General features: G+C 35.1%; 3 protein-coding genes and 1 non-coding gene across 5 annotated transcripts; 2 read left to right on the top strand and 2 right to left on the bottom strand.

Moving 5' to 3' along the window:
• Window positions 1-384: 384 nt before the first annotated feature.
• LOC132272277 (small nucleolar RNA Z155) lies at window positions 385-464 on the top strand. Its single transcript, XR_009470020.1, has one exon. It is a non-coding gene; the product is annotated as a small nucleolar RNA Z155 (small nucleolar RNA).
• A 1,570-nt stretch (window positions 465-2,034) lies between these two features.
• Window positions 2,035-6,432, top strand: LOC132268989 (beta-carotene isomerase D27, chloroplastic). The gene is made up of 7 exons (XM_059769953.1): window positions 2,035-2,347; window positions 2,486-2,625; window positions 3,602-3,694; window positions 4,678-4,739; window positions 5,028-5,134; window positions 6,054-6,146; window positions 6,392-6,432. Exons 1-7 carry the CDS (start codon window positions 2,089-2,091, stop codon window positions 6,430-6,432), a joined length of 795 nt encoding a protein of 264 aa, XP_059625936.1. The 5' UTR covers window positions 2,035-2,088.
• On the bottom strand, window positions 4,622-14,986 carry LOC132268990 (uncharacterized). 2 transcript variants are annotated; one of them, XM_059769956.1, is made up of 4 exons: window positions 14,092-14,986; window positions 5,703-5,962; window positions 5,534-5,607; window positions 4,622-5,191 (listed from the first exon to the last, which is right to left on the bottom strand). In XM_059769956.1, exon 1 carries the CDS (start codon window positions 14,939-14,941, stop codon window positions 14,315-14,317), a length of 627 nt encoding a protein of 208 aa, XP_059625939.1. In that variant the 5' UTR covers window positions 14,942-14,986; the 3' UTR covers window positions 4,622-5,191; window positions 5,534-5,607; window positions 5,703-5,962; window positions 14,092-14,314. The 2 variants fall into 2 exon arrangements, with proteins under 2 accessions (XP_059625939.1, XP_059625937.1); XM_059769954.1 differs by having other exon boundaries at window positions 5,703-14,986.
• Window positions 7,444-9,672, bottom strand: LOC132268594 (uncharacterized). The gene is made up of 5 exons (XM_059769424.1): window positions 9,473-9,672; window positions 8,712-9,350; window positions 8,104-8,588; window positions 7,765-8,011; window positions 7,444-7,669 (listed from the first exon to the last, which is right to left on the bottom strand). Exons 1-5 carry the CDS (start codon window positions 9,670-9,672, stop codon window positions 7,444-7,446), a joined length of 1,797 nt encoding a protein of 598 aa, XP_059625407.1.
• Window positions 14,987-24,056: the final 9,070 nt, after the last annotated feature.

The following is a 24,056-nucleotide window of genomic DNA, read 5'->3' as shown; positions in this document are numbered from 1 at the left end:
TTAAGAGGGGCTAAGTGTTTATAAGTATATATAATGTGTTTTCACTTGGGTAGAGTAGCATAATCAAAGGCCTGCATGTATTGATAACAGAGAAACAAAATCAGAAAGATTACCCACCCACTGCACAAAATTGAAAACGAAAATTGAATTTTGAACAAAATGAAAAACATGTAATGTAAGAAATATTAACCCAGCTAGTGAGTGAAGATAAGTCATCAAAGTCCAAAAGCGATCCATTGTTCTCCTTAATTTCTTGTTCAACAAAACAGATTTTAAACTGCGTGAGTAAAGAAGAAGACTAGAAAAGGTTAAGTGTAAAATGCATTTGTATGGTTTTTTAAGTTTTGTTTTTAGTTTAATTCTATCTGGAATAATTTTTGGAGCCATCGATGTGAGGATAAACGATTCGGAAAATATGATGTCGATTTGGAAAAAATTTCCAGACTACAATTATCGGATCGATGGCTTCTTTTGTTATTCTTATTTTTGTTTTTCTTGTCTAATTTATTTCATTCCATAAGTATCTCTCTAATTTAATAATTTAATTACAAAGAACAAGGACACAATCTCTAAACAAAAAACCATACAAATGCATTTTAGGACAAAGAGAGAGTATATAAAAACCATACAAAATGACAATACAAATGCATGATATCTTGATCTATGGCACTGCTCCAAAATGCTCTTTGTAGTGATATTAACTATGCCTATGGTTGAGTTGAATTATGTTTTAATGGATCCATTACTTTTGAAACAATCCTTTGGAACTGGGTTATGTGAGTACCAATTAGGAAAAAAAAATCTAAAATTTGTTACTATTTAAAAGAGAAACAAAGACGCGACTTGTTTCAGATATAAATACAAAAGAGGAGAGAGAGGGATGATCTTTTTTTGGAAAAGAAACACGGTACAGTTTTTAAAATTTCTTTAAATTAGTTGACGTGATTTAACACCAACAGTATATAAGTTTTAAAGTTACCTATCATTGTATAAGGTTTTCAACTTAATATTTAATTTAGAGGATCCAAGTCCGTCAAAGTATACAAAAGAATTAATGATTTTAGTCTTTTAGATTCACCATTCCATATCAATTGATTTTGATAAATCAATATTTGTTTATCAACAAAATGTAAACGTAAATGCCTAACCCAACTTGTTCGAGTTGTAACTCTACTAGATAAACCTAAATGGGTTTATGTCACTTCTTCACATCAACTGATTTTGGTTGATCATTATCAAGCGCGCAAATGCAAATGTCTAACCCAATCTTTCCAAGTTATAACTCTATCATATGAATTGGACATGATATTTTCCTAAATTGGGTTGATGTCACCTTCTCGCGTGATTTGGTTTTAGTCAATATCAGTTTTTATTATCAAAAAAATGCAAATGCCTAACCCAAGTTGTAGATCTATGATATGAATTGGGCATGATGCTTTTCAAACTGGTTTAATAGAATTAGCATCATTTTTGGTACATCATACTGTCATTTGTTATTTAGTGCACAAGTCAAACAACAAATCGAAACGTTATAGTGTAACATTCAAACAATATCGACTTAAACATTTTTATAACATATTATATTAAAATATAACATTGTAACACCCCTATTAGGATAATACAATGTGTTTTAAATATATATATATAGAAAAAATAACGTTAGTGTTTATGTAACAGTTTTGGATTTAAGAGCGGCTAGGTGTTTATAGTAATTAATTAATTATTAGTGAGGGCGGCGTTAATTGTGAGGGTAAGATTTATGGATTGGGTAAGAGGGGGCTAGGTGTTGTAAGTTGTAACAAACAAACAAAAAGCATCTTTTGGGCCAACCAGGAATTTTATGCTTCATTTTTATTTATTGATAGATACAGATTTTTTCAGTATCTGAGGGCGGTTAATTTCATACATATGCTCAACATGCTCTTTTGTAATTTTCTACTACCACATATCCCTCTCTCTACAAATTCAAAGTTCCTCCTCTCTCTCACTCTTTCTCTCACTGTTTATTTTAAATACCCGGCCATCTCCATCTCTCCATCACCAAATTATTAATCAAAGTCCTTGGGTTTGATCATCTCTCTTTCTTTCATGGAAGCAAAGCTAATTGTAGAAAACAAGACCCTTATTTTCTCAACTGGGTATGGAAGGAGACGTGACATGCAGAAGCAGAAACACTCACCTTCTATTGTGGCTGTAGCGACAAGGCCGGCGACAACGATCACCGAAAACGTTGATGATCGGAGGAGAGTTACGAGCTCAAAGAATAGTACTACTACTGTTTACAACGATAACTGGTTCGACCGTCTTGCCACTCGCCATCTCTCCCGTAGTGTCCAAGATACGACAGGTTCTTTTCATTCATTCCTTCTACATATGTTGACGTTGCTTATTTATTTCTGCTAATCACTCTCAAGATTACTACTATATAATATATATATATATATATATATATATATATATATATATAATATTTGTGTATGCACAGGGTTGAGAAACAATAAGGATGGATACGAGGGATTGGTGGAGGCAGTAAGGGTGGTATCGAAAAACTTTAATCCAACCCAACAAAGTGAACTTGTGATTCAAGCTCTTGACAAAGCCTTTCCAAGGCCTATCCTCTCCCTGGCAAGTTTCTTAATATCGGTCACTCTCCGATTTTCTTGTCATCATCATCATTATTATAATATACATATAATATACTTAAATTAATCCGCTTTGTTTACTTAATTGGATGCAAAGACATATATGTAGGGCAATTACTTGCAGGTTCTGGTCCACCCACAAATTTACACAAAGTTTTTTATTACAAAATAATTAATAAGGAAAACACGAAGGACGATATATTGAATACAAATTGTGACATACCCCAAAAGTATTTTTTTATTTATTACAATTTTAATTTTATAATTAGAGACAATTTTTTTTTTTTTTTTTATAAGTAAAATTGTATAAAAGTGCCTAATTAGAAACAGTAAATGCACATTTATGATTGGACCACATCAATAATAAGAAAAAAAACATTTACTCACGAACTAATAGATAAATATTATCAAAATTTTAATTTCATTTCTGTATTCAGGGAGCCTTAATTTAATTGCCTTTCCGGTAATTACGAGGACTAGGAAACTAATTACGCTTTGCCATGGAATCGAGATAGTGGGGCGATCATCAATTCATCACTATCTAAATAGGAAATATAGATAGATAGATATACACATATACGTATATATATTAGCGGAAAATGATATGTTAATAAATTTTGGCTTGCGTCAGCTTATTTGATATTTTGACCTTAGATGTGACTCAACCAAAAATGGTAGGAAAGGCTTTTAATTTTTTTGAGTTGATGAGTTAAGTTGTCAATTATATGAATCTATTGGCTCTCGGGCGGGCTTTGCGTGTGAAAAGTATCCTTAATCTACATATAAAACGACCTTATATAATTGGTGAAACTACTATTTGTAATACCTTTTTTTGGCAAGTTTTAGAATGGGTTTGGGATTGTAGAGGGTTCTCTCTCGTGCATTATTATTATTTTTTGAAATGCCCAAACACAACTAGAGATCTAACTGTTTATGCTTGTATTTTATTATATTGGCAGATGAGAACAATGCTATCGCAATCTAAATTCACAAGGGAATTTTTTGCCACCTTCACTACCATATTTTTTGCTTGGCTTGTCGGTCCATGCGAGGTAAGAGCGACAAAACATATACGACTGCTACCAAGCATTTTATTGCCTCAATACCGTTTTGCTCAAAATATTATATATACATGATCGCTTCCTTGGAACAATCAGACCATGTCCATGTATTGGCGGAATTAACAATCCTCCCGTGTATAAAAATAAAACCAAACAAGACTCTCCCTAATGTTATATGCATTTACATAGGACTCGTTTGGGACTAGGGATGGCAATGGGGCAAGACGGGTATCTCATTCCCCATTCCCATCACCACTGAATTTTTCAATCCCAATCCCGCTTAAAATTTCGCCCCCACCCCCGACCTCTTTCCCCACCCCCGGCCCCGATTAACACAGATTATTTTTTTAAAAGCACATAATTTTTCTTATTTTCATATATATAATAAATCTAATTTAGTAATAAATTATTAAATATAAAGGTATATTAGTAATTTAATACTTAATCGGAACGGGACGAGTTTACCCCATCCTCGCCCCCAGTCCGGCGAGTTTTCAAAATTTACCTCCATTTTCATCCCCGTTTACATAAAAGGATCCCCATCCCTGTTATAAACCACGCGAGACAGGGTGAGGCGGGACGAGAACCCGACGGGGATGGAGAATTTGCCATCCCTATTTGGGCCTACTTGAATGGCTTTCAGTATCCTTTGTTCGGGAGAATATAATCAACGCACATACGGACATATAGCTATGGTGGGGGAACATTCTAAATAGTTTATGATGTCACCATTTCACTGGATCTTCTCGGGTCCTTGGACCCACATGGTAGCCCAACTTATTTACTTATAATGCTTATGTATACCTGATAAATCAATTGAGATTTGGAATACCAGCTTCATTTACATACGAATATTGAAGCATCAATAGATGAACAAAACAAAATCCAACACTGCACACACACAAATGGATGGTTCACTGAAGCTGAAAATTAAATCTCCTGGGAGTAATTTATTATTATTTTTTTTATACAAGGTAAGGGAGATGGAATTCGACGGAAGCAGAGAGAAGAATGTAGTCCACATAAAGAAATGCAGGTACTTTTTTGCAGTCTCATTCAATTTAATAGACATAATGACTACAATGGGACCTAATTAACCTAACTAAAGACAACTTCAAATGCCCGACAACAATCTGCTCCAGTCATTGTGCTAGTCCTTGGGCTTCTTTTTTTTTTTTCCCTATTGCCATCATCACATCAGCTTAATATTAAAATGTCAAGCAATTATATCATCATCTACATATATATTGCAAATCATTTAGCATTTCTATCATCATGAACATCATCATTATCATCAGCTCAGATCGTTTCTAAAATTTTGCAGATTTTTAGAGGAGTCCAATTGTGTCGGAATGTGCATCAACCTTTGCAAGATCCCGTCTCAAAAGTTCATTAACGACTCCTTGGGAATGCCAGTAAACATGGTCCCTAGTAAGTATGTAATGACAGCAATTGCAAGCCCCTTTCTCATTCACCAAATCTTTGATCCTGCAATGCATGGCTTAGACTTGTGAAAACATCATCAAATACACTTTCTCATTTAGGGGATAATCAACATAGATTGCATTTCAGTTGAAGGTCGCCAAATAAACATTCACAAATTTGCATTTCAAAGAACACAATTATAAGATTGCACGTTTTATGAATCTGAAAAGGCAAAAAATGTCTACACGATAAAACTATTAAATGAATATTTATCAATGCAACACCTTTCAAATATATATTTATCAATGCAACTACACACTCCCGAAATTTCAACTTAAAGTAAATATACTGTACTCAAATGAACTAAAGAGCAGAAAAGAAAAAGGAATCAAAGGGTAACAGAACCTGCACTAGAAAATGGAGGTCTTGCCAATCATCTCAGTGGAGGGCCCCATGAATAAACCACTTAGGGAGCATCACTGCAAGTAGGTCCATCAAAACACAGTTAAGAATTCCAGGATGTAATTCAAATATAGTTATTAATTGACATAATACACATCGACGATATTAATACCTGAACGGGTCGTTTATTCTATGTTTACGATCCTACCATATTAAGCAGAAGTCTCATGAGTAATACCGTGTACCCCACCATGATGTTAGAGGAGAACATCAAGCTCCTTTGTCTACCTTGAAGAAAATCATCTTCGTGTGGCCTACCACATGTCCAAGTCCACTTACTGAAAGCACCCAAGCTTAACATTAGCAATCATGTTCCTCTGTGACAATCAATTGGTGCGATGTGCAGGAGCACTTGAATTAACAATCTACGGTCTGTAACATAACAATGTTGTGATGCATCAAAATTAATCCATCAATTGATATACACAATTTATATAATTATACTGCAATATTTCATATGCAGATTTTGATGATATGAGTTGTGAGATGATATTCGGTCAGTGTCCTCCCGCGCCAGAGAATGATCCAGCACTTGGGCAACCATGCTATAAACTATGTAAAGTTTCAAGAACCCTTTCGCTTGCATATTTACATTTCCTCAAACAGGTCTTCCCTAGTTCACTTCTTGGCATGGGATGAAACTTCATAATAGATCATCCCACCAGCCAGATGATTGACTGCTGTATAGGTAGATTGTACGAGCTTTCATACGTACCAAAGGGAGAACTGATGCTTTGATAACAAACTTGAATATTAATAATGATATTCTACATCTCACATTTCTCCAAATAATTCATGCAGGTAAAGCAAAGCAAAAGCACAGCACAAACTGCTCCAGCTAAAGCAGAAGCACAAGGAAGGACATTTTCAAAAAAATCCTCATCCCTGATTACCATTTGTCAGATATATCATTTTAAATTATCTATAAATAACTTGTTAATATATCTTGATTATCAATTGTACAAGATGCATTTCAGAATTTTCTTTTTATCTGTTCAGGCACTCTTTCAGATGAGTTTTTTGAGATTCAGGATGACCTGTTACCCATCAAACTGATGCAAGTATAAAGGAATTCAAGCATAAATAATCAGATGTTTTTATTGTCGTTCATAATCTTAATGGTAATGAGTGCCTAAGCAATGCTAATTGCTTTAAATAAAATTTTAAATGTTTTGTTTTTTCAGTATGTAAGAACAATTTTAATAATCTATTGTTGAAGCACTTGTATCACCATCCAAAAATAAAGAGCCATAAAGGTGACAAGAATATTCTTAATTTTCTGTGGGATCAAAACTAGGATCCAGAGAATGACGTGTTTGAAAGAAATATGCAGTATATCGTGAAAGCCACGTTTAAAGATGCACATCAGGCAGGATTTGATGACTAAGTTCGAGAACAGATTGCTGAAGTCTGGGAATTTATATTTCAAAGTGGGTATGTGTGATAAATGACAAGATCGTGGACTTATTTTGCAGCCCATAAACCCAATTGAGAACCTTAGTGTCAAGTCATGATTTTGTATGTTGTAATTCACATATAGAAAAGGTCAATGCCCAGTTCTGATCCTTCCAGTGGGGAGTGCACTATGAAGGAAAGAACAAACACTTCTGGCATATTTTGCCCTCACCCACATCCTCATACTTGTCATCCGCAACTTTTTACCGTCGTGTCAAGCAATGACCCCAAACATCTGAATGCTTCATACAGATAATTCAAAAGAATGATAATTGTTTTTTTATTTTATTTTATTTTATTTTATTTTATTTTTTGATAAGTAAAATGTATTAGAAAGCGTTCAATAGGGGAACGCATCCCAAGAGCTGTACAAAAACCAAAAACAAAATAAAGAAAGCCTAAGGATCCAAAGATCCCAAAAAGTCCATAAGCTCCTCAACAGAGGAAAAATCTCTCCCCATACCCGAACAAAAAAGAGAACAAATAATAGAATACTTAAGAGCCCCAATGGATAACTCCTCCCCAACAAAGGGGAGTCGCCCTCCAGAAATCGCGAACTCGAGCCCCCACCCTTTGTCCCCTCCAGATATCAATAAGACCCTGTGAAGTCCGAGGCATAACCCACTGAATACCAAAAAGACCCAACATAAGACTCCAACAGTCATGGGCCACTGGGCAGTGCAAGAGAAGGTGATCCACAGACTCTTCATCGGTCTTACACAGACAACACCGATAAACAATGACATGTCTCATCTTCCTCAAATTGTCCAGAGTTAGGATCTTGCCCCAAGCAGCAGTCCAAGCAAAAAAAGCCACCATAAGAGGAGCCTTCGAATGCCAAACCGTCTTCCATGGATAAGAAGGGGTTTGAAAACCGGACAAACAAAAGAAGAAAGACCGGACCTGAAAAGTCCGCTGCAAAGAAGGCACCCAACTCAAAAGGTCCACCCCAGTACCAGCCACCTCCTGTCGATACAAAAGGTCCAAAAAGGCAGTGACATCATCCAACTCCCAATCCTAAAAAGCTCGCCGAAACCGAACATCCCATGAAAACCTACCGCTATCAAGGCAATAGCAGTCGGCAACCAAAGCATAGCAATCCACAGCAATCCTGAACAACCTTGGAAACTGATGACATAATGGACGCTCCTCATACCACGGATCCTCCCAAAACCGGACACTCCGACCTTCCCGGACTCTGAATATAATATGCTTAGAAAACTCATCCCAACCCTTCCCAATGGACTGCCACACACCCACACCCACACCCACACCAATAGCAGATCTAGCCTGTTGAGCAGACCAACCCCCTATATCCTCCCCAAACCGACAAGCAACGATCTTCCTCCAAAGTCTATGTCTTTCACTGCCAAACCTCCAAAGCCATTTGCCAAGAAGGGCCCTGTTGAAGGCGGCCAACCTCCGAATCCCAAGGCCTCCTGACTTGAGAGGCTTACAGACCTGCTCCCACCGAACAAGACGATACTTAAACTCCTCCCCCCTACCGCCCCAAAGGAAATTACGTTGAATCATCTCAAGTCTCCTGACAACAGAGGAAGGAATCTGGAACAGAGAAAGGAAATAACTTGGGAGGCTGGATAGGACACTCTTCACCAGCGTAACTTTTCCTCCCTTCGAAAGATATTATTTTTTCCATCCAGCCAACCTTCTCTCGAAGCGCTCAACAACCGGGTACCAACAACCCACCCTTCTTGAGGAGACCCCCAAGGGCAAACCCAGATAAGAAATAGGGAAGGAACTCGTCTTACATCCAAGGACAGCTACCAGGGAGTTCACCTCTTGAACCTCCCCCACAGGAACAAGCACACTTTTTCCCACGTTAGTTCTCAAACCAGAAACAGCCTGAAAACAAACCAGGACACATCTCAGGTAACGCAATTGTGACTCATCTGCCTCACAAAAAACCAACGTATCATCCGCAAACAGCAAGTGAGAAATCTCCAATTGATGAACTGTCTCAAGACCAATCTTGAAGCCCCGAATAAGCCCCAAGGAAACAGCCCTCCTCATCAGCCTGCTAAGAGCCTCCATAACAATAATAAACAAGAAGGGGGAGAAGGGGTCCCCTCGCCTCAAACCACGAGAGCTGCCAAAAAACCAGAAAGGGGAGCCATTAACCAGCACCGAAAATCTGACAGACGAAACATAAGTAACAATCCAATTCCTCCATCTCTCACAGAAACCCATCCTCTCAAGCAAATAGAACAAAAAGTTCCAGCAAACATGATCATAGGCTTTCTCGATGTCCAGCTTACACAGAACTCCAGGAGCGCCGCTACGAAGCCTAAAATCCACACATTCACTAGCAATGAGAACGGAATCCAGAATTTGTCTGCCCCCAATAAACGCATTTTAAGCCTCTGAAATGACTCCGTCCAAAACCCCCCTCAATCTTGAGGCCAGGACCTTGGCAATGAGCTTATACAACACTCAATCAAGCTGATAGGTCGAAAGTCCTTAATATCATAAGCTCCCCCCTTCTTAGGAATCAAAGCAATAAAAGAAGCATTCAGCGACTTTTCGAACTTTCCAGTGGGATGAAACTCATGAAAAGTGCCCATAATCTCCTGTCTAACCACCTCCCAGCTTTCCAGGAGAAAACTCATAGTGAAGCCATCCGGGCCTGGAGCTTTATCGACTTTTATCCTGGAATGTCCGTGGCCTCAATGACCCGGGCAAAAGGAAGGTGGTGAAGATGGCTGTGAGGAAATGGGGGGTTCATTTGGTGTGTCTCCAAGAAACGAAAATCGATTCTATGACTGATAGAGTTGTTAAGAGCCGTTGGGCTAGTAGGTTCGTTGAGTGGGAGGCACTTGATTCAGTTGGAATTCAGGGGGCATTCTTCTGATGTGGGATAGGAGATGGATGGATAAGATGGATGTGTGTAGGGGGCTGTTTTCTTTATCTTGTGCCTTTGTGTTGGAAGATGATGGTTTCCCTTGCGCTTTTTCTGGTGTTTATGGGCCGGTGGATGACTGTGAGAGGCCTGCGTTGTGGGAGGAGCTTTGTGCGGTTCAGGAGATGTGGTCTCTTCCTTGGTGTGTGGCAGGTGACTTTAATGTGATTAGATCCCCGTTGGAGAGGTCTACAGGTGGGTCTTAGACTCCGGCTGTGAGACTTTTCTCGGAGTTTATCAATGATCATCAGCTCATTGATCTTCCTTTGGAGGGAGCTGCTTTCACTTGGTCTTGTGGTAGGGAGATGCCTACTTTTTCACACCCGGATAGATTCTTGATATCTGGAGAGTAGGATGAGCAGTTTCCAAATGCAGTTCAGGCTGTGTTGGCTAGGGTGACGTCGGATCACATTCCTTTGGTTTTGGATTGTGGAGGTTTGAGTCCTCGTCGCACTCCGTTCAGATTTGAAAACATGTAGCTTAGAGCGGCGGGTTTTCAGGGTCTGGTGCGGACTTGGTGGGAGGAGGACATGGTGGTGGGTACTTCGAGTTTTATCCTTGCAAGAAAGCTTAGCATTAGCATGGAGTGGAGGAAAAATAGGGCTTTCACTGATATTGCAGAGTTTGATTGATTGGATGCGGTGGGAGGTCTTGAGGAGACTCAACGGTCTAGAAGAGCAGCTTGTCAGGCTGAATGTACTGAGATTGCAGTGATGAAGGAGATCTCATGGCGGCAAAAATCTCAGGCTTTGTGGCTCAAAGAAGGTGACCGCAACACTAAGTTTTTTCACCGAACGGCTAATGCTCATAGGAGGGGCAATCACATTGGTCAAATTCGGGTGGATGGTTCGCTATTGACTTCTGATGAGGAAGTGCGAACGGGGATTGTTTCTTTTTATCAGAGGCTATAGAATGATAAATTTTATTAGCAGCAGCAAACAAAAACAACAACAACAACAAAAAGCCTTTTTCCCAACTACTTGGGGTCGGCTACATGTATCCTATGTTTCCATTCCGGTCTACCTTACACTATAGCCTGAGTCAAATAAATTTTATTAGCAGTGTTCCATAATAAATGACCAGATCCTAAATGAAATTTGGAGATCGTACAAAACTAAGAGAGGCTATGGTGTTAACTCGAAAAGATACTTGGTTCACGATGGGACTGATTGATCATGATGGCAACCTCGGATGAAATTTCAAAATGCTGGAAGATCCAAAAGAATGATATTCATGAGGATGAATCAGCATGGATACCCTTGATATTTCTTTGCAATATTCAATGAGTTCTGCACTAAGATGACAACCACAATCCGTGTTTATACTAATGGCCAGGCCAAGTAGCACCCCTATTTTGAGAATTGTTTTGACTGAAGATTCCTTGTAGGGTTTAAGGTCAGCAAAAGTGGACCTAGAATGTCTCCCACTATCTTTTTGCTATAAAATGACCAAGCCAAGATTCTTGTGCTGTCTTTTCTCTCTCATTGAGAAAGTGATTGGCTAACCCAACTCACTTTAATCAATTAGAAAATTATTTGCGTCTGGATTTCTTTTATGATACTTCCTTGAACTTTTTTACGAGTTCAAATCTGGGGAAGCATGCTCAGTGGAGGAGTAGGCATACTTCAACCGAAGGAAGGAATTTTAATTTTAAATGAAGACCGTGTTTGGATCTTAATGGTACATAAAAATGAAGTATCAGCTTTAGCCAGACAAAAGTGCCAAGAAAATTTGTTCTTTTAATTTAACGAGCATTTTGCATGCATGCCTGTCAATTCAATGCAACCATCTGAAGATATGCTAAACATTAGATGAAACAGAGGCAGTAGCCATCAGTCAGCTTCAAAGCAGCCTCCAAAAATGAGTACGAAAAGGTGATTTAATCCATTTTAGAGAACACTGGTTCTTTATCAACAAAGCATTAATTGCTATGTGAATACCATGATAGCGTTTGTGTTACAAAACCCTACCCCAGATCTAATTTTTCCTAAAATTGAATAGAGACTTCAATTAAAAAATAATAATAATAAATACTCTGTAACATATAAATCTAGACTAAAAATAAAACCATGAAAATAAGGTTCTAGCATGTTGCTTACAGTTGAGTACAATTATTTATGAAAAGTGGCAGCTAAAAAAGGGGTGCAAAACAACCTTGGCCCTTTCACATATACCTACGACTTAAATTTACTCAACTATGTGGAATTTCGAAGGGCTCTTTTCCTTTATCTTTCTTTCACTCTTTGTATTGCTAATGAGGTTTTAAACCCCAATTGTGGCTGCCATCTCAATGAGGACATGGGGAGTTTAAACTCTTTTTCTGCTACTCTGCAAAGCATGTTTATAAGCATTATTGTCTCGATGACGAGGTACATGATGAATGGTGTAGATTTATCAAAATCTACAAGAGAAATTTGATTTTAAAAAAATAAAAATAAAAAAAAAGAGGAGAAAATCAGAATTGGATTCATGGATAATTTTTAAAATTTAATTTCAAACAAGAGCCAAGATCTAAGGTTAGATCTGGTAGATTTGTTGAATAGACATAGATAATGTATTCAACTACCCAAAGACTGAAATATAATGAGGGAAAGATTGCTGGAAATGAGGTCTCAAGTACTTCCAACCTGAATCTGATATACACACACACACACACAAAAAAAAAATGTTATATAAATCTATTGAACTATTTTATTATAATAATGAATATGTTATGTGTAAGCAAAATGGAAGTGTTGAAGTGTTCATATACTAGTCTTAAAAAAAATTAAACTCAAGTTTAATAGCAGTGACTTATATCCAGGACTTAGGAGATCTTCTGTACAATCATTTATATATAGAAAGAAAAAAAGTAACAATAATAAATTATGCAAAAGGTCATCTATGCCAATAATGAGGGAAAGAAGTAAAGAGGAAAAAAGAAGAAGAAAACTTGTGTCAGGTCTTGGTCTGTCGCATTTGAGATAGAAAATTTGCTATTCTGTACTCAAGATTATGTTAATATCATCATCATCGTTGTCTTTATCCCATATGGATGCAGGCATGATTATGTCTATATATTTGACGAAAATGTGAAACCTATTTGTTTTGGATTGTAAAATGCCAAGTGGAGCATGATGTCAAGCAGGTGCAATGCTTACCACCTCTAAAGCCACTGTAGCATCCTTGTGAGGGGTGTGAGGTGACATAATCCCAGCCTTCCCAGGTTAAACACTCAAAATGTGTTGTACAACATTATGATACATGATCTATCAATTATTGGTTTTCCGGTAAATGCTGTGGATTTTGAAACTTAGATATTTGGGAAATATCTTAATATTTGACATCTTAACAAACTTGACACCATCTTTGCAATTGAGAATTCAGTTATAAAAACTTATTGGATTTACCTATAGCGTTTACTCTTTCTCCACTTACATATTATGATGCTGAAGAAACCGAAATGAAAGATGTAATTTATTTGGCATGAGGATTTTCAAATTTTTAATGCTTTAGGACTTTTATCCTACCTTCTCAATGATGCTACGTCTCAGCTATTGAACACCATATTTGGACTGCCTCGGGCGGGCTTTGGAGATCTTCATTCTTGAATCTTTAAAAAGTGTAACAATAGTAGTTTTATAGTCTAAAAGAATGGTGTTAGTAATTAATATTATTATCACACCCTGTGCTTTGGATTTCCCTTGGGCCTATATCTTGTTGCTAGGATGGGCCTCTGGGCTCGCTGGATCAGGGCATGACACAACATTTAACACAAGTGGCCTAAATTTGTGTGTTGCAAGAAAACTGTTACTATGTACTAGCAATTTTTTGAGATAGAACATGGAGTATCAGTTCAAATGCAGCAACAATACGCTTTTAAAAGATAATACACTTCTTTTTCGAATCCATAGGGCATCATCAAATTTCATAAACAATATATAGTGTATGAGATAAAGGAAACTGAACAAAATAGATAAGAACAGCACATAACTCTCATCCAACATCAAAACATTCATCATCATTTTCTATCAATTTGCATTTTTCTATCAGATGACAAAAAATTAAAATTAAAATTAAAAAATAAAATATCGAAAATTAGAAGAAAACAGGAAACTCCTCCGGGAGGTTCAAGGAAGTAGAACTTAACTCATAAACGCTCTCCTGAAATTCTCTGGACAATGTTGTTAGCATACTCGATTCCACCGCCAAAAAATAGCATGTGACTGGAAATTCCAATTCACCAATTTTTGAGACCCAAAACCAGCTTGTGATTTGTTCTTGTAAAGTTGTCCAGGTCAGAAGAATCCCAAGTGTTACATTCATTCAAGCACCATTAACTTCATAAATCAACTTCACAATGCAGTACACTTTTACTTATCACTCAAATTGGTGCCTAATAAGTCACTCCCTCTGCAATTTGTCACTTCAAACACACACTTGGATTCAATCCAAGACCCTAATTGGTCCAACCCAATCGAATCAAACCCTAAACTCGTATGCAACATAGACGACGACAACGATGCCGAATAAATCAACTTTGAAGCCTCCTTCCAATCCACCTTCCTATCACTAAACGCAATTCGAGCATCTCTAAATGCCGGCAAACACTTCTCCTTCGCAAATTCACGACATTTCTCTTTAGAAGCCTGGACACAGATCGCCATTTCACGCTCTTCGCATTTTGCTCTCTCCATAAAGTCCATTTTCGATCTACCCAATACAGTTTTCCACCATGGGGGCTTACACTTGCTCGATGCGCTGATGGCGCAGCCGATTCGGGCACCGGCCTCGCACTGTGTGGTGATCTGGGACTCGCAAGCTTTGTATGCGGAGAACCAAGATTGGGCGTTCTTGAATGCCAGGACGAAAGGTCCGGTAGATGGGTCGTCCGGTGAACCGGCGGCGAGGGGTCCTCGGAGAAGAGGGACTGGACAGTCGAAGTTAACGATGGTCGATGAAGGTGAATAGTCGTTGAGATCGGTTGGTTGAGTATCCATAATTTAGGGTTTTGGAGAGCTTGGATTCTCTCGTCGTATATTGTCTTTCAGTTATTAATTTTTTATTATTATTATTTTTTGGCTAAAACAAATAATAATAATAATAATATTGAAAAAAATATTAAAAATTAAAGTGTTTTTATTTAAAAAATTATTTTTAAATGTGTTTGATAATTTAAAAGGTCTTTTAAATGAGAAAAAATTTAACTCACTACAATTTTTGAATGAAATTAAAATTTGAGTCTTGAATAGAAATTGAAATGAATAATTATGTGAAAGCAAGGTAAAAGGAGAAAAACACGTTGCTGCTGAATGACAAATACATAGTTATATGAAAGTGGGGAGGGGGATTGAAAAAAAAAAAAAATTTCAGTTGATTCAAATTTCTCCAAGTAATAAAAAGTAAAATAACTTTAATAAAAATAATAGTAATTAATTATTTAATGCAATTTAATTACTAAATTTTAAACAATAATTCTACTTGTTAATTCTCCAAAATCTTAAGGAATAAATTAGACGGGGTTTGGGCCGAATTGAAGTTGTTCACCCAAATTGCATTGTACACCGTACTTCGGTCGGATTCCAAGCTAAATAGGAAACAAATTGATTCCAATAATTCCTACAAATTTTGAACCACAACCGTTCTACCTTGGAACCGAACTAAACCGAACCATGAAAGACTGATTCGATTTGGTTCCTAACATGATTATTCTTTTTTAAAACCACATAGATTTGGCTTATGAAAGCAAATATAAATTTATACCGCAAATGGATAATAATAAACCTCTTAACCAAAGAAATATAATATATTTATACTATAAAAGCATACGAGCTTTTATCTTGTATTTGTGAAACAAATATAAAATTTGGAAATAAAAAAATATTTGGCAATAGCCTTATTTTTGTGTGTAGGCTAAAAATTGTAGTGTTGTGTACATGCGGGTAGTTTTATTATTGTTATTATTTATTTATTCATGGCAAGAATGTCAATGTTAAGGGTTAGTGGTTAGAGGGGATGGAGAATGGTGCAAAGCTCGAACGCGCTCTCCTAAACACACAGAGCAACCAGGGCCAACCCTAGGCATAGGTGAACCACGCGATCGCCTAGGGCTTCTTCTAATACCCCTAATTCTTAAAATAATATAACTGAAATTTATTTATTTATTTTATATGCATTTTTATTGATAAATGATTATAATTTCTGATTTGTCAATTATATGGATACGGATGGTTTAAATTATTCATTATTACTTTAACAATTTAAAAAGAAGACTTATGATTATACTGGATGTGTAATATAACCTTACATATATCAGATTTCTATTATATTTATTTCTGGATGGATTTGATGTCCAAATGTGTGTTCATCATTTATTGGAGCATTTGCATTATATGTACCGGTATGGGACGGTGACATATCAGGAATGGATTAGATCAAAAAACTAAGTCATACCCCTTCATACATATGGAATTGATTAACTAAAATAGTTAACTCCTACATGGATGCATATCCTGTCAACTAAAATAGTTAAACGACATAATGGATGGTTGTTTTACTTTTCTATATTAGGAAGGATTTAAATATATACTTATGATGCCATGATACGAGCTTGAGTCTCCTGATCACGGTTAGGGTGCGTATATCGCCTAGGATGGATTTCTAGGCCTAATGATGTTTCCCTGGTTGTTCTACTCGGGTTGAGACGGATTATGTGGGCTAGTGAACATCCTATAGTACGTACTTATATTTATATGGACTACTTTAGTTATTGTTGAGCTATCTATGATGTATTTGCGTATCGGATTTATGTACGGATTGTAATAGATTGGAACTTGCATGTGGGCCTGACCCACTCTTATTTTTCAAGTGTTCGTCAGTACCAGGCTTAGAGCTTGATCGCGTTGATGCAGATACAAACTCTCACTCTTTCGATTACATAGGATTTTCTTTCTTACTTTAGTTTTGGATTTTAATTTTGTAAACATTTTATCAGTTGGAATTATTAGGGGTCCACTAGATGGATTCCTGAGTTGTACGGATTTGAAGGATTTATATGATATTAATTTATTATTTAAAGTTTGAGGATTTTTATTTTAGATTTCTTTCAGCGTATTATTAATTTATTCTTAATTCAGTTTTTATTCCTGCTTGTTTACATATTAATTGTTTGGTATCTCTCGGATCTGTGCTCGGACTTGATCACCCGTGGCTCTAAAATCGAGGGGTATCACACTTCTAATTTAGAAGGGCCTCAAATTTAAGAGATCATTATGTAAATTCATTGTATATTAAAATGTCACTGCTTTCCATAGTCCCACGTAACAACAATAACCAATTAAAAGTCAAACACATGTACATTTCGGGCCATAATTTTCATAACAAAAAGACATAATTTTCATAACAAAAAGACAATACATGTAATTGCATATCATGTAAAATTATGGCAGTACCCATGAGCTCTCATTTTGCAGTCGTAGGATAAAATTTTTCTAGAGATTCGCAAAAGCAAACAAACGTTGTGTACACCATTTGCGCATAACACTCTCTCTCTCCCTATGCACTCAACCTTCCCACTCTTCCTCTGCACTCAACCGTCCCCATTCAAGTCTGGTGAGAGCATCAAGTTCCTGTAAGAAAATATATATTTCAAATGACATTTAAGATATAACTAATATTATACTAATATGCCATGAGATAATTAATAATATGTTAAAAAATAATTAATTAAATATGTAACTCGATATTTAATTAAATATGCAAATTAAAACAATAAAATAATAATAATATATAAAGAACCTGGACCGAGGTTGGTATTTGATACTATATCCTTAAGACAATTTACGCCCCGCATGGTATTAACGAACTCTGCGGCACTTGTCTTCTATGATACAACGGTCTACATCCACCAGTATTAGTACTATAAACTCATGGATTCAATGAACCTTCTCTGTGTAATACTCTGACTAAAAAATGCATCTATACTATATAAATGCTAAATTGAGTGCAATCCGAACTAAATAGTTTCAACCATTCTTAATATTGCTCGATGAAATTAGATTAGGGTCTAAGTGGCTCGGAACACTTAACCTATGGTTTGAACCCACTTGGGTTGGGTTCAAGTCTAGAGAGGGAAAAAGAAGAAAATGAATTAAACCAACGAAATATGCAGCCAAGGGGATATTTATAGATAAAATGGTGCCTCTTGGTTACTGGGTGTGTTTATTTATCACTGGACACAACCATTTATATGTGTCTACTCATCAGTAGACGCATCCACTCCAATAGATTGCAATGGTTTACATAGTGTCTATTCACCACTAGACACACCTACTTCAATAGATTGCAATAGTTCATATTAAATAGGTTATAATTGTACCTTTTCAACTAACACATTCACGCATATATTGTAATCCAATGCATCGTTTAAGTTTATTAATTGTTTTTAACCAATCCTCAACCACATTAAATATTAAGAATACTTTAAAGAACCGGTAGAGGTTAGGTTAAATAACCTAAATTTTGGACTTTGTAAGCAAACTTTACATTACAAACCTTTACATTAAAATATTCACGTTATATACATATAGGCACCCAGCTATAAATCAGTTGTTGACAAGTTTCATTCACACTGGAAACACTAGTTTTTGTAACTAGTTTCCAACAGTTTCAACTTCATGAATGCCGAGGAGAACTTATCATTAGCGACCCAACCACCATACAGTAAGTTTCTTCAACACATCATTACTCATCACGATAAGATTCAGTCCGAGGATTGCTTAGAACATACAAATTCCTGTTTAATACCATCGTCGGCGACTAGTACTTCATTTTGATTTCCAGCCTAAGACAACCCCAATAATTGCAGTTCGATTTCTGGTCTAAGACAGACTCAATAACTGCAGTTCGGTTTTCGGTAGAGACAAACCCAATAGCTTCACTTATGTTCTGACCGTTCCAGTTCGACATGCCTCTCTTCAATTCGGCATATTGATTGTGCTTAAATTCAAATAGAAAAGACATGAGTTTTAGGCTTCGAAAATTAGTCTAATTAGAGAATAAAGTTACAGCGAAGTTGCTGAGTTTTCTGGCAAATTTATTTATTTTTAACAAATAATAATAATAATAATAATACCATTTTTCACAATGATTCAAAGCTATTCCCCACATATTCTTCACAAGCAACGTGACAAACTGATGTTGCAAAAATCACAAATTTGTAAGTCATACAAGACTGTTGTTTGTGAGAATGTAGGGTGATTTTTTTAGAGATTGAGTGGTGAAGAGAGGAGATGCGTTTGGGATTTTTTTTAGGTTAATCTGTTTTCTTTTCTTTTTTCACTAGTGATACGTTATTCTCGCCGGCGTTCATGGTGTGAAACTTGGTGCTCTTGCCGGATTTTAATGGGGGCAGTGATGCTGGAGGAGATGCTAAAGTACTAGTAGGAGAGAATGCGAAGGGTGCGGTGGAGTTGGAGAGGACGAAGGCGAAAGCGATAACAGAATCGGGATGAAACTGTTCTGTCAAGATGAGAAGACAAATAAGGTGGAGAAGGAATAAATGATGGTGAAATTGGATATGGCCTGTGAGCAGAGGAAGAGAGGACAAGTTGAGCGGAGAAGAGAGTTGTGGGCAAACGGTGTATATGGCGTTTGTTTGCCTTTTTCGAATCGATATAAAAAGTTAAAACCTTATCCCATGGTTGAAGCTCGTGGGCACTGCTACGAGAGCACTCCCACCGTAGCATTACTCCTTGTAATATTAATTTATATATGTAATACAATAATTTACATGGCAACAATAATTTGTTTTTATCTGTTCCCTTTAAAAGAATTTTATTTTTTTATATTTAAACTAATAAACTGGTTTATTTTTATTATTATATTATTACATTATTTTTGGGCTTATGTGCATGCATGACATGCTCTGTTAAGCCCAATCCAAACAAGTAAATGTTTAACTCGTGGTGCAATTAACTGTTACATTATCCGAAATAACCTTTAAGATCTCTTAAAACATGACATGGCTTCAAACATTGATGAACTATAATTATTTTTAGAGTTACAAGTCTTAAAAGAAGAGGAACAAATAAGCCAATTGAAGTAGGAAGACGATATTTGTACTCCACTTTTTTACGTTTATACTACAGTCTTAAAATGAAATGACAATTTTAACTTTAACTTTAGAAGTAAATAATTATTACTTTTTAAATGACACAAGTGTTCTTTCAAACTTCCTCTCCTTATCTCAAATCTTTAATATTTTAGGTCTTTATTGACAAGATAAAAAAATAAAATAAAAATTCGAGGAGCAAAAAATATATATATATGTTGAATAAATAATTGCCTCTGCTGACCCAACCAAAAAAATAAAAAGTAATCATTAAAAAAATTATCTCTTTTGAAAGAAAAAAATTTCCAAAAAATAATTATTTATTGAAGAAATTATCTCTTTTTGTCAAGATAAAAAAAAAAAAAAAAAAAAGTACGAAAAAAGTGGATTAAAAAAAAGTTATCTCTTTTGATAAGACCAAAAAAAAAAAAGAGTTATTTCTATTGAATGAATTATTTCTTTTATGGGACCCATTAAAAATTACTAAAAAAAAAAAGTAACCTTTTTGATAGGACTGAATTTTTTTTTTTTTAACTTTGTTGAATAAATTATTTATTTTTATTGTAAAAAAAAAAAAAATTTTGAATAAATTATCCATTTTGACTGCCAAAAATAAAATTATCAGTATAGAATAAATTATTTTATTTGAGAGGACCTCGAAAAAAAAAAATATATATATATATATATATATAGTAAAGGAAGAAAAAAAGGTAAAAAAAGTTATTGTGCATAAATGGTGGTTATGACATTATAAAATAATGGATGGTGCATTAATGAATTCAAATAATGGATGGTGCATTAATGAATTCAATGACATTTCTTTATTTCCTTTAAAAGAAAAAGATAAGTGAGTGCAATTGGAGTAAAGTGGAGTGCGAATATTCCTTCTTTGAAATATTGGATTTTATAAAGAGGTAACTTTGTTTTGTGTGGTTTCAATATTAATACATTTTATGTGTTTATGTCTTATTTTAATGAAAATTTTGCACTCTTATACAATTTTTGCGTGTGTAAAATTTTGGGAATCTCAGGCACGCCTGGGAGCAATCAACCAATCGGGCAAAATGACACTTATCATGTCTGCAATTTTATAGTTGTGACATGATGAGACTACTTTAAGCCAAAGTATATTTTTTTCACTATTTATTATATTCATACAAATATATATATCTAGCCAAATTTTTGCCAATTTGTAAAAATATATATATATATAAAAATAAATAAATAACAAATAATATTTTATATTTTATTTTTTATTATCAAACTTCCCTAACACAAATAAGATTTAAGCCAATATTTACAGAAATTTGAATTAAACGATTATACTTTAATTTATAAACATATACAAATTTGATGTACTAATAATACAAATCAATAATCAAGCAAAAACTGAAATGCATAATGTGTAATACATAATAAATTATCCATCTTTATTATTTTTAATAATCAAATAATAGTACAATTGTACAAAGAGAATAATTCAAAAGTGATACCTCTAATTCAGAGGTCCTTTACACCAATTTTCACCAAATATGAGTAAGATTCTGTTTTAACCAGTTATAAGTCTCATACTTTCAGTTACATAAAAAAAAAAAGTATGAATTGCAACATTTAAAAAGTAAATGTTGAAAAATAAAATAAAAAATATACATATATCATATGATATTCAACAACTATTTTTGGATAGATGGAGTAATTTATATGGTATTTGAGAATCTGACCTATTCATTACTCACTTTTGATCTCAGCTCAAAAGTGAGAGATTTTTTTTATATTGCAAGTTGGAACCGAATCTCTGAATCAATTAATAAAACTTGGGGAAAAATATATATTGACAAAATGAGATTTTTGTTTAATTGATTGAAAATGTTACATAAGTTATATATATATATATATATATATATATATATTCATAATCCACTGATATAGAATAATGTACAGAAGAGTTTGAAAAAAAGAATAAGAGCAGAAGTTTCAAACTGAAAAGCAAAACAGAAGATAAAAGGAGAAAGAAAGGAAACTTACATAACCACATCGTTTTTGCCTTATTATAAAATGTAAAGTTAAAATTATTATTTAGGCATTAGTTTCAAACAACTAATAAACAACTAACTTATTAGACTCCTTAGCATATACAATAATTATGCAAAGCTGAGTATATTTTATACACAATCATCCTCATGGGCATATTGGCGTTGGCAGGTGTTACGACCTTATACCGTAATCCAAGTTGTGAACATAAAATATAACAAATAAATACTCATATTCAGAAACATCTGACCGAGCCCTGGAACACTGTCCAAAAAATTTAGATAAAACTTTAATACTCAAGGCTGATAATAAAAAAAATTCCCTGGTTTCAAAAGTCATGCTAAATAAAGTACCCTGTCCCAACACACACACACAAAGTCCATTTCCCTGTCCACACATTATCTGAAAATATAAAAGTAGATTTGATACGTAAAACCCCATAATCCTTTAATTACAATAATTAAACAAAATTTGTTCGGAAGAATATTTATTAATATACATGTTGGTTTCAAAATATACATTCTCTATTTACACAAAGATATACAACAAAATAAAACCCAACATCCGTCCATGGCTGTGGAGGAATGCCCTCTACGACCTCTTGTCCATAATCTGAAAAAATATATGTATAATAGGAATGAGCAACCACAACTCAGCAGGAAATGCCTAACTACCACTCCTTAATATCCTCATGAATCCAAACAAAGAATGGGAATAAAAAAATGAGTCATGCAAATCCGGGGAAAAAAAAAAAATTATTATCACATCATCATGCTGTATTACAAAATAGTCAACACAGAAGAATATGAAGTACTATATACACAGAGTCTAAACCATTTCCCTTATTACAACTTTCTATACAATGAATCACATTTCTCATTATCACAACCATCAGTCTAAATGTATGTCCCTGTACCGTGAAAAAACTATCCCTTTATTAATACCTAAGGTACCTTTTAGTATTAATGATTTACTGCATCTAGACAAAAGGATAACCACTCATGTCTAATTATAAATATAAACTCAGAATACCCATCTCTATTACTCTATAATTACCACATTTTTTCCAATCAATATCTTAGCTGGTACTATGCTATGCCGGGAGAAAAATAACCACAATATCACATTTATAAATTAAGTCATGAATGGATATGCCATGCAATGGTTGTAATGTAATGCGATGTCACTCCCTATTTTTCCAAAACCATTACCATCATCATTTCCAAACCGTTAGTGAACCTGTCCCATGGCAACTCCATAGCGGCACGAGAGGAGGATTGGCCACTGTCCCTGACCCATGGCAACTCCATGGTGTCATTTGGGGCCCAGGTAACACAACCACACTAGGGCGATTTCCCTGATCCCCTCTAGGCCTCATTAACGCCTCGGTCCGTAGGCAACTCCTAGGCGGCCGGGTTTTTCACAAAATTCTTTCCAAAAAATCCATTTCATTTCTTTCAAATCAATTTTTCTCATTTCTTTCCCAATGAGTGCATGAATGTCACATGCTTCACAATATTATAATACCACATCATTACTCACATCAAAATCATATTCTATGGACACACTTTGGCAGCAAATTTATCATGGCAGCATGTTTCAAGGACAATATATCATTCAGTTTTTGAACACTAATACAATACTAAACTTATAACAAAACAGTTCATAATTGAAGTGAACTAAATATATAATTTCCAACTTGTCAAATAATAACAATACAACCATTGTGATTACTAAAATTTCAGTTTTAGGCACATAAACATCAACAACATTTTAAGAGCTTAAATTCCATATTTAAAACACATAACACATCATTTCTGTCTAAGTTACAAAATTTCAGATTTTTATTACACAACATGCTTGTAAAGAAAGCCTAATTCAAGTCATATAGTGGTTCAATTTAAAAGATTTAGTTCACAAGGAAACAAAGGGTGTGAGGGTTAAAACAACTCCTACTAGTTGTTAACAATTCA

Source organism: Cornus florida, unplaced genomic scaffold (assembly GCF_030987335.1).
Source record: "Cornus florida cultivar Cherokee Brave unplaced genomic scaffold, ASM3098733v1 CherokeeBrave_3.0.0_Hap2_Chr08, whole genome shotgun sequence".
NCBI lineage: Eukaryota > Viridiplantae > Streptophyta > Magnoliopsida > Cornales > Cornaceae > Cornus > Cornus florida.
The sequence above is the reverse complement of the archived record's forward strand: the minus strand, read 5'-3'. Positions and strand labels throughout refer to the sequence as shown.

Coding starts and splice junctions, on each gene's coding strand:
- LOC132268990 (XM_059769954.1), bottom strand. CDS start 14,941: ATGGATACTCAACCAACCGATCTCAACGACTATTCACCTTCATCGACC.
- LOC132268594 (XM_059769424.1), bottom strand. CDS start 9,672: ATGAGTTTTCTCCTGGAAAGCTGGGAGGTGGTTAGACAGGAGATTATG. Junction 9,351..9,472: donor TGTATAAGCTCATTGCCAAG/GTCCTGGCCTCA, acceptor TGTGGATTTTAG/GCTTCGTAGCGGCGCTCCTG. Junction 8,012..8,103: donor CTGCTATTGCCTTGATAGCG/GTAGGTTTTCAT, acceptor TTGTATCGACAG/GAGGTGGCTGGTACTGGGGT.
- LOC132268989 (XM_059769953.1), top strand. CDS start 2,089: ATGGAAGCAAAGCTAATTGTAGAAAACAAGACCCTTATTTTCTCAACT. Junction 3,695..4,677: donor GGCTTGTCGGTCCATGCGAG/GTAAGAGCGACA, acceptor TTTTTATACAAG/GTAAGGGAGATGGAATTCGA. Junction 4,740..5,027: donor GTCCACATAAAGAAATGCAG/GTACTTTTTTGC, acceptor AAAATTTTGCAG/ATTTTTAGAGGAGTCCAATT.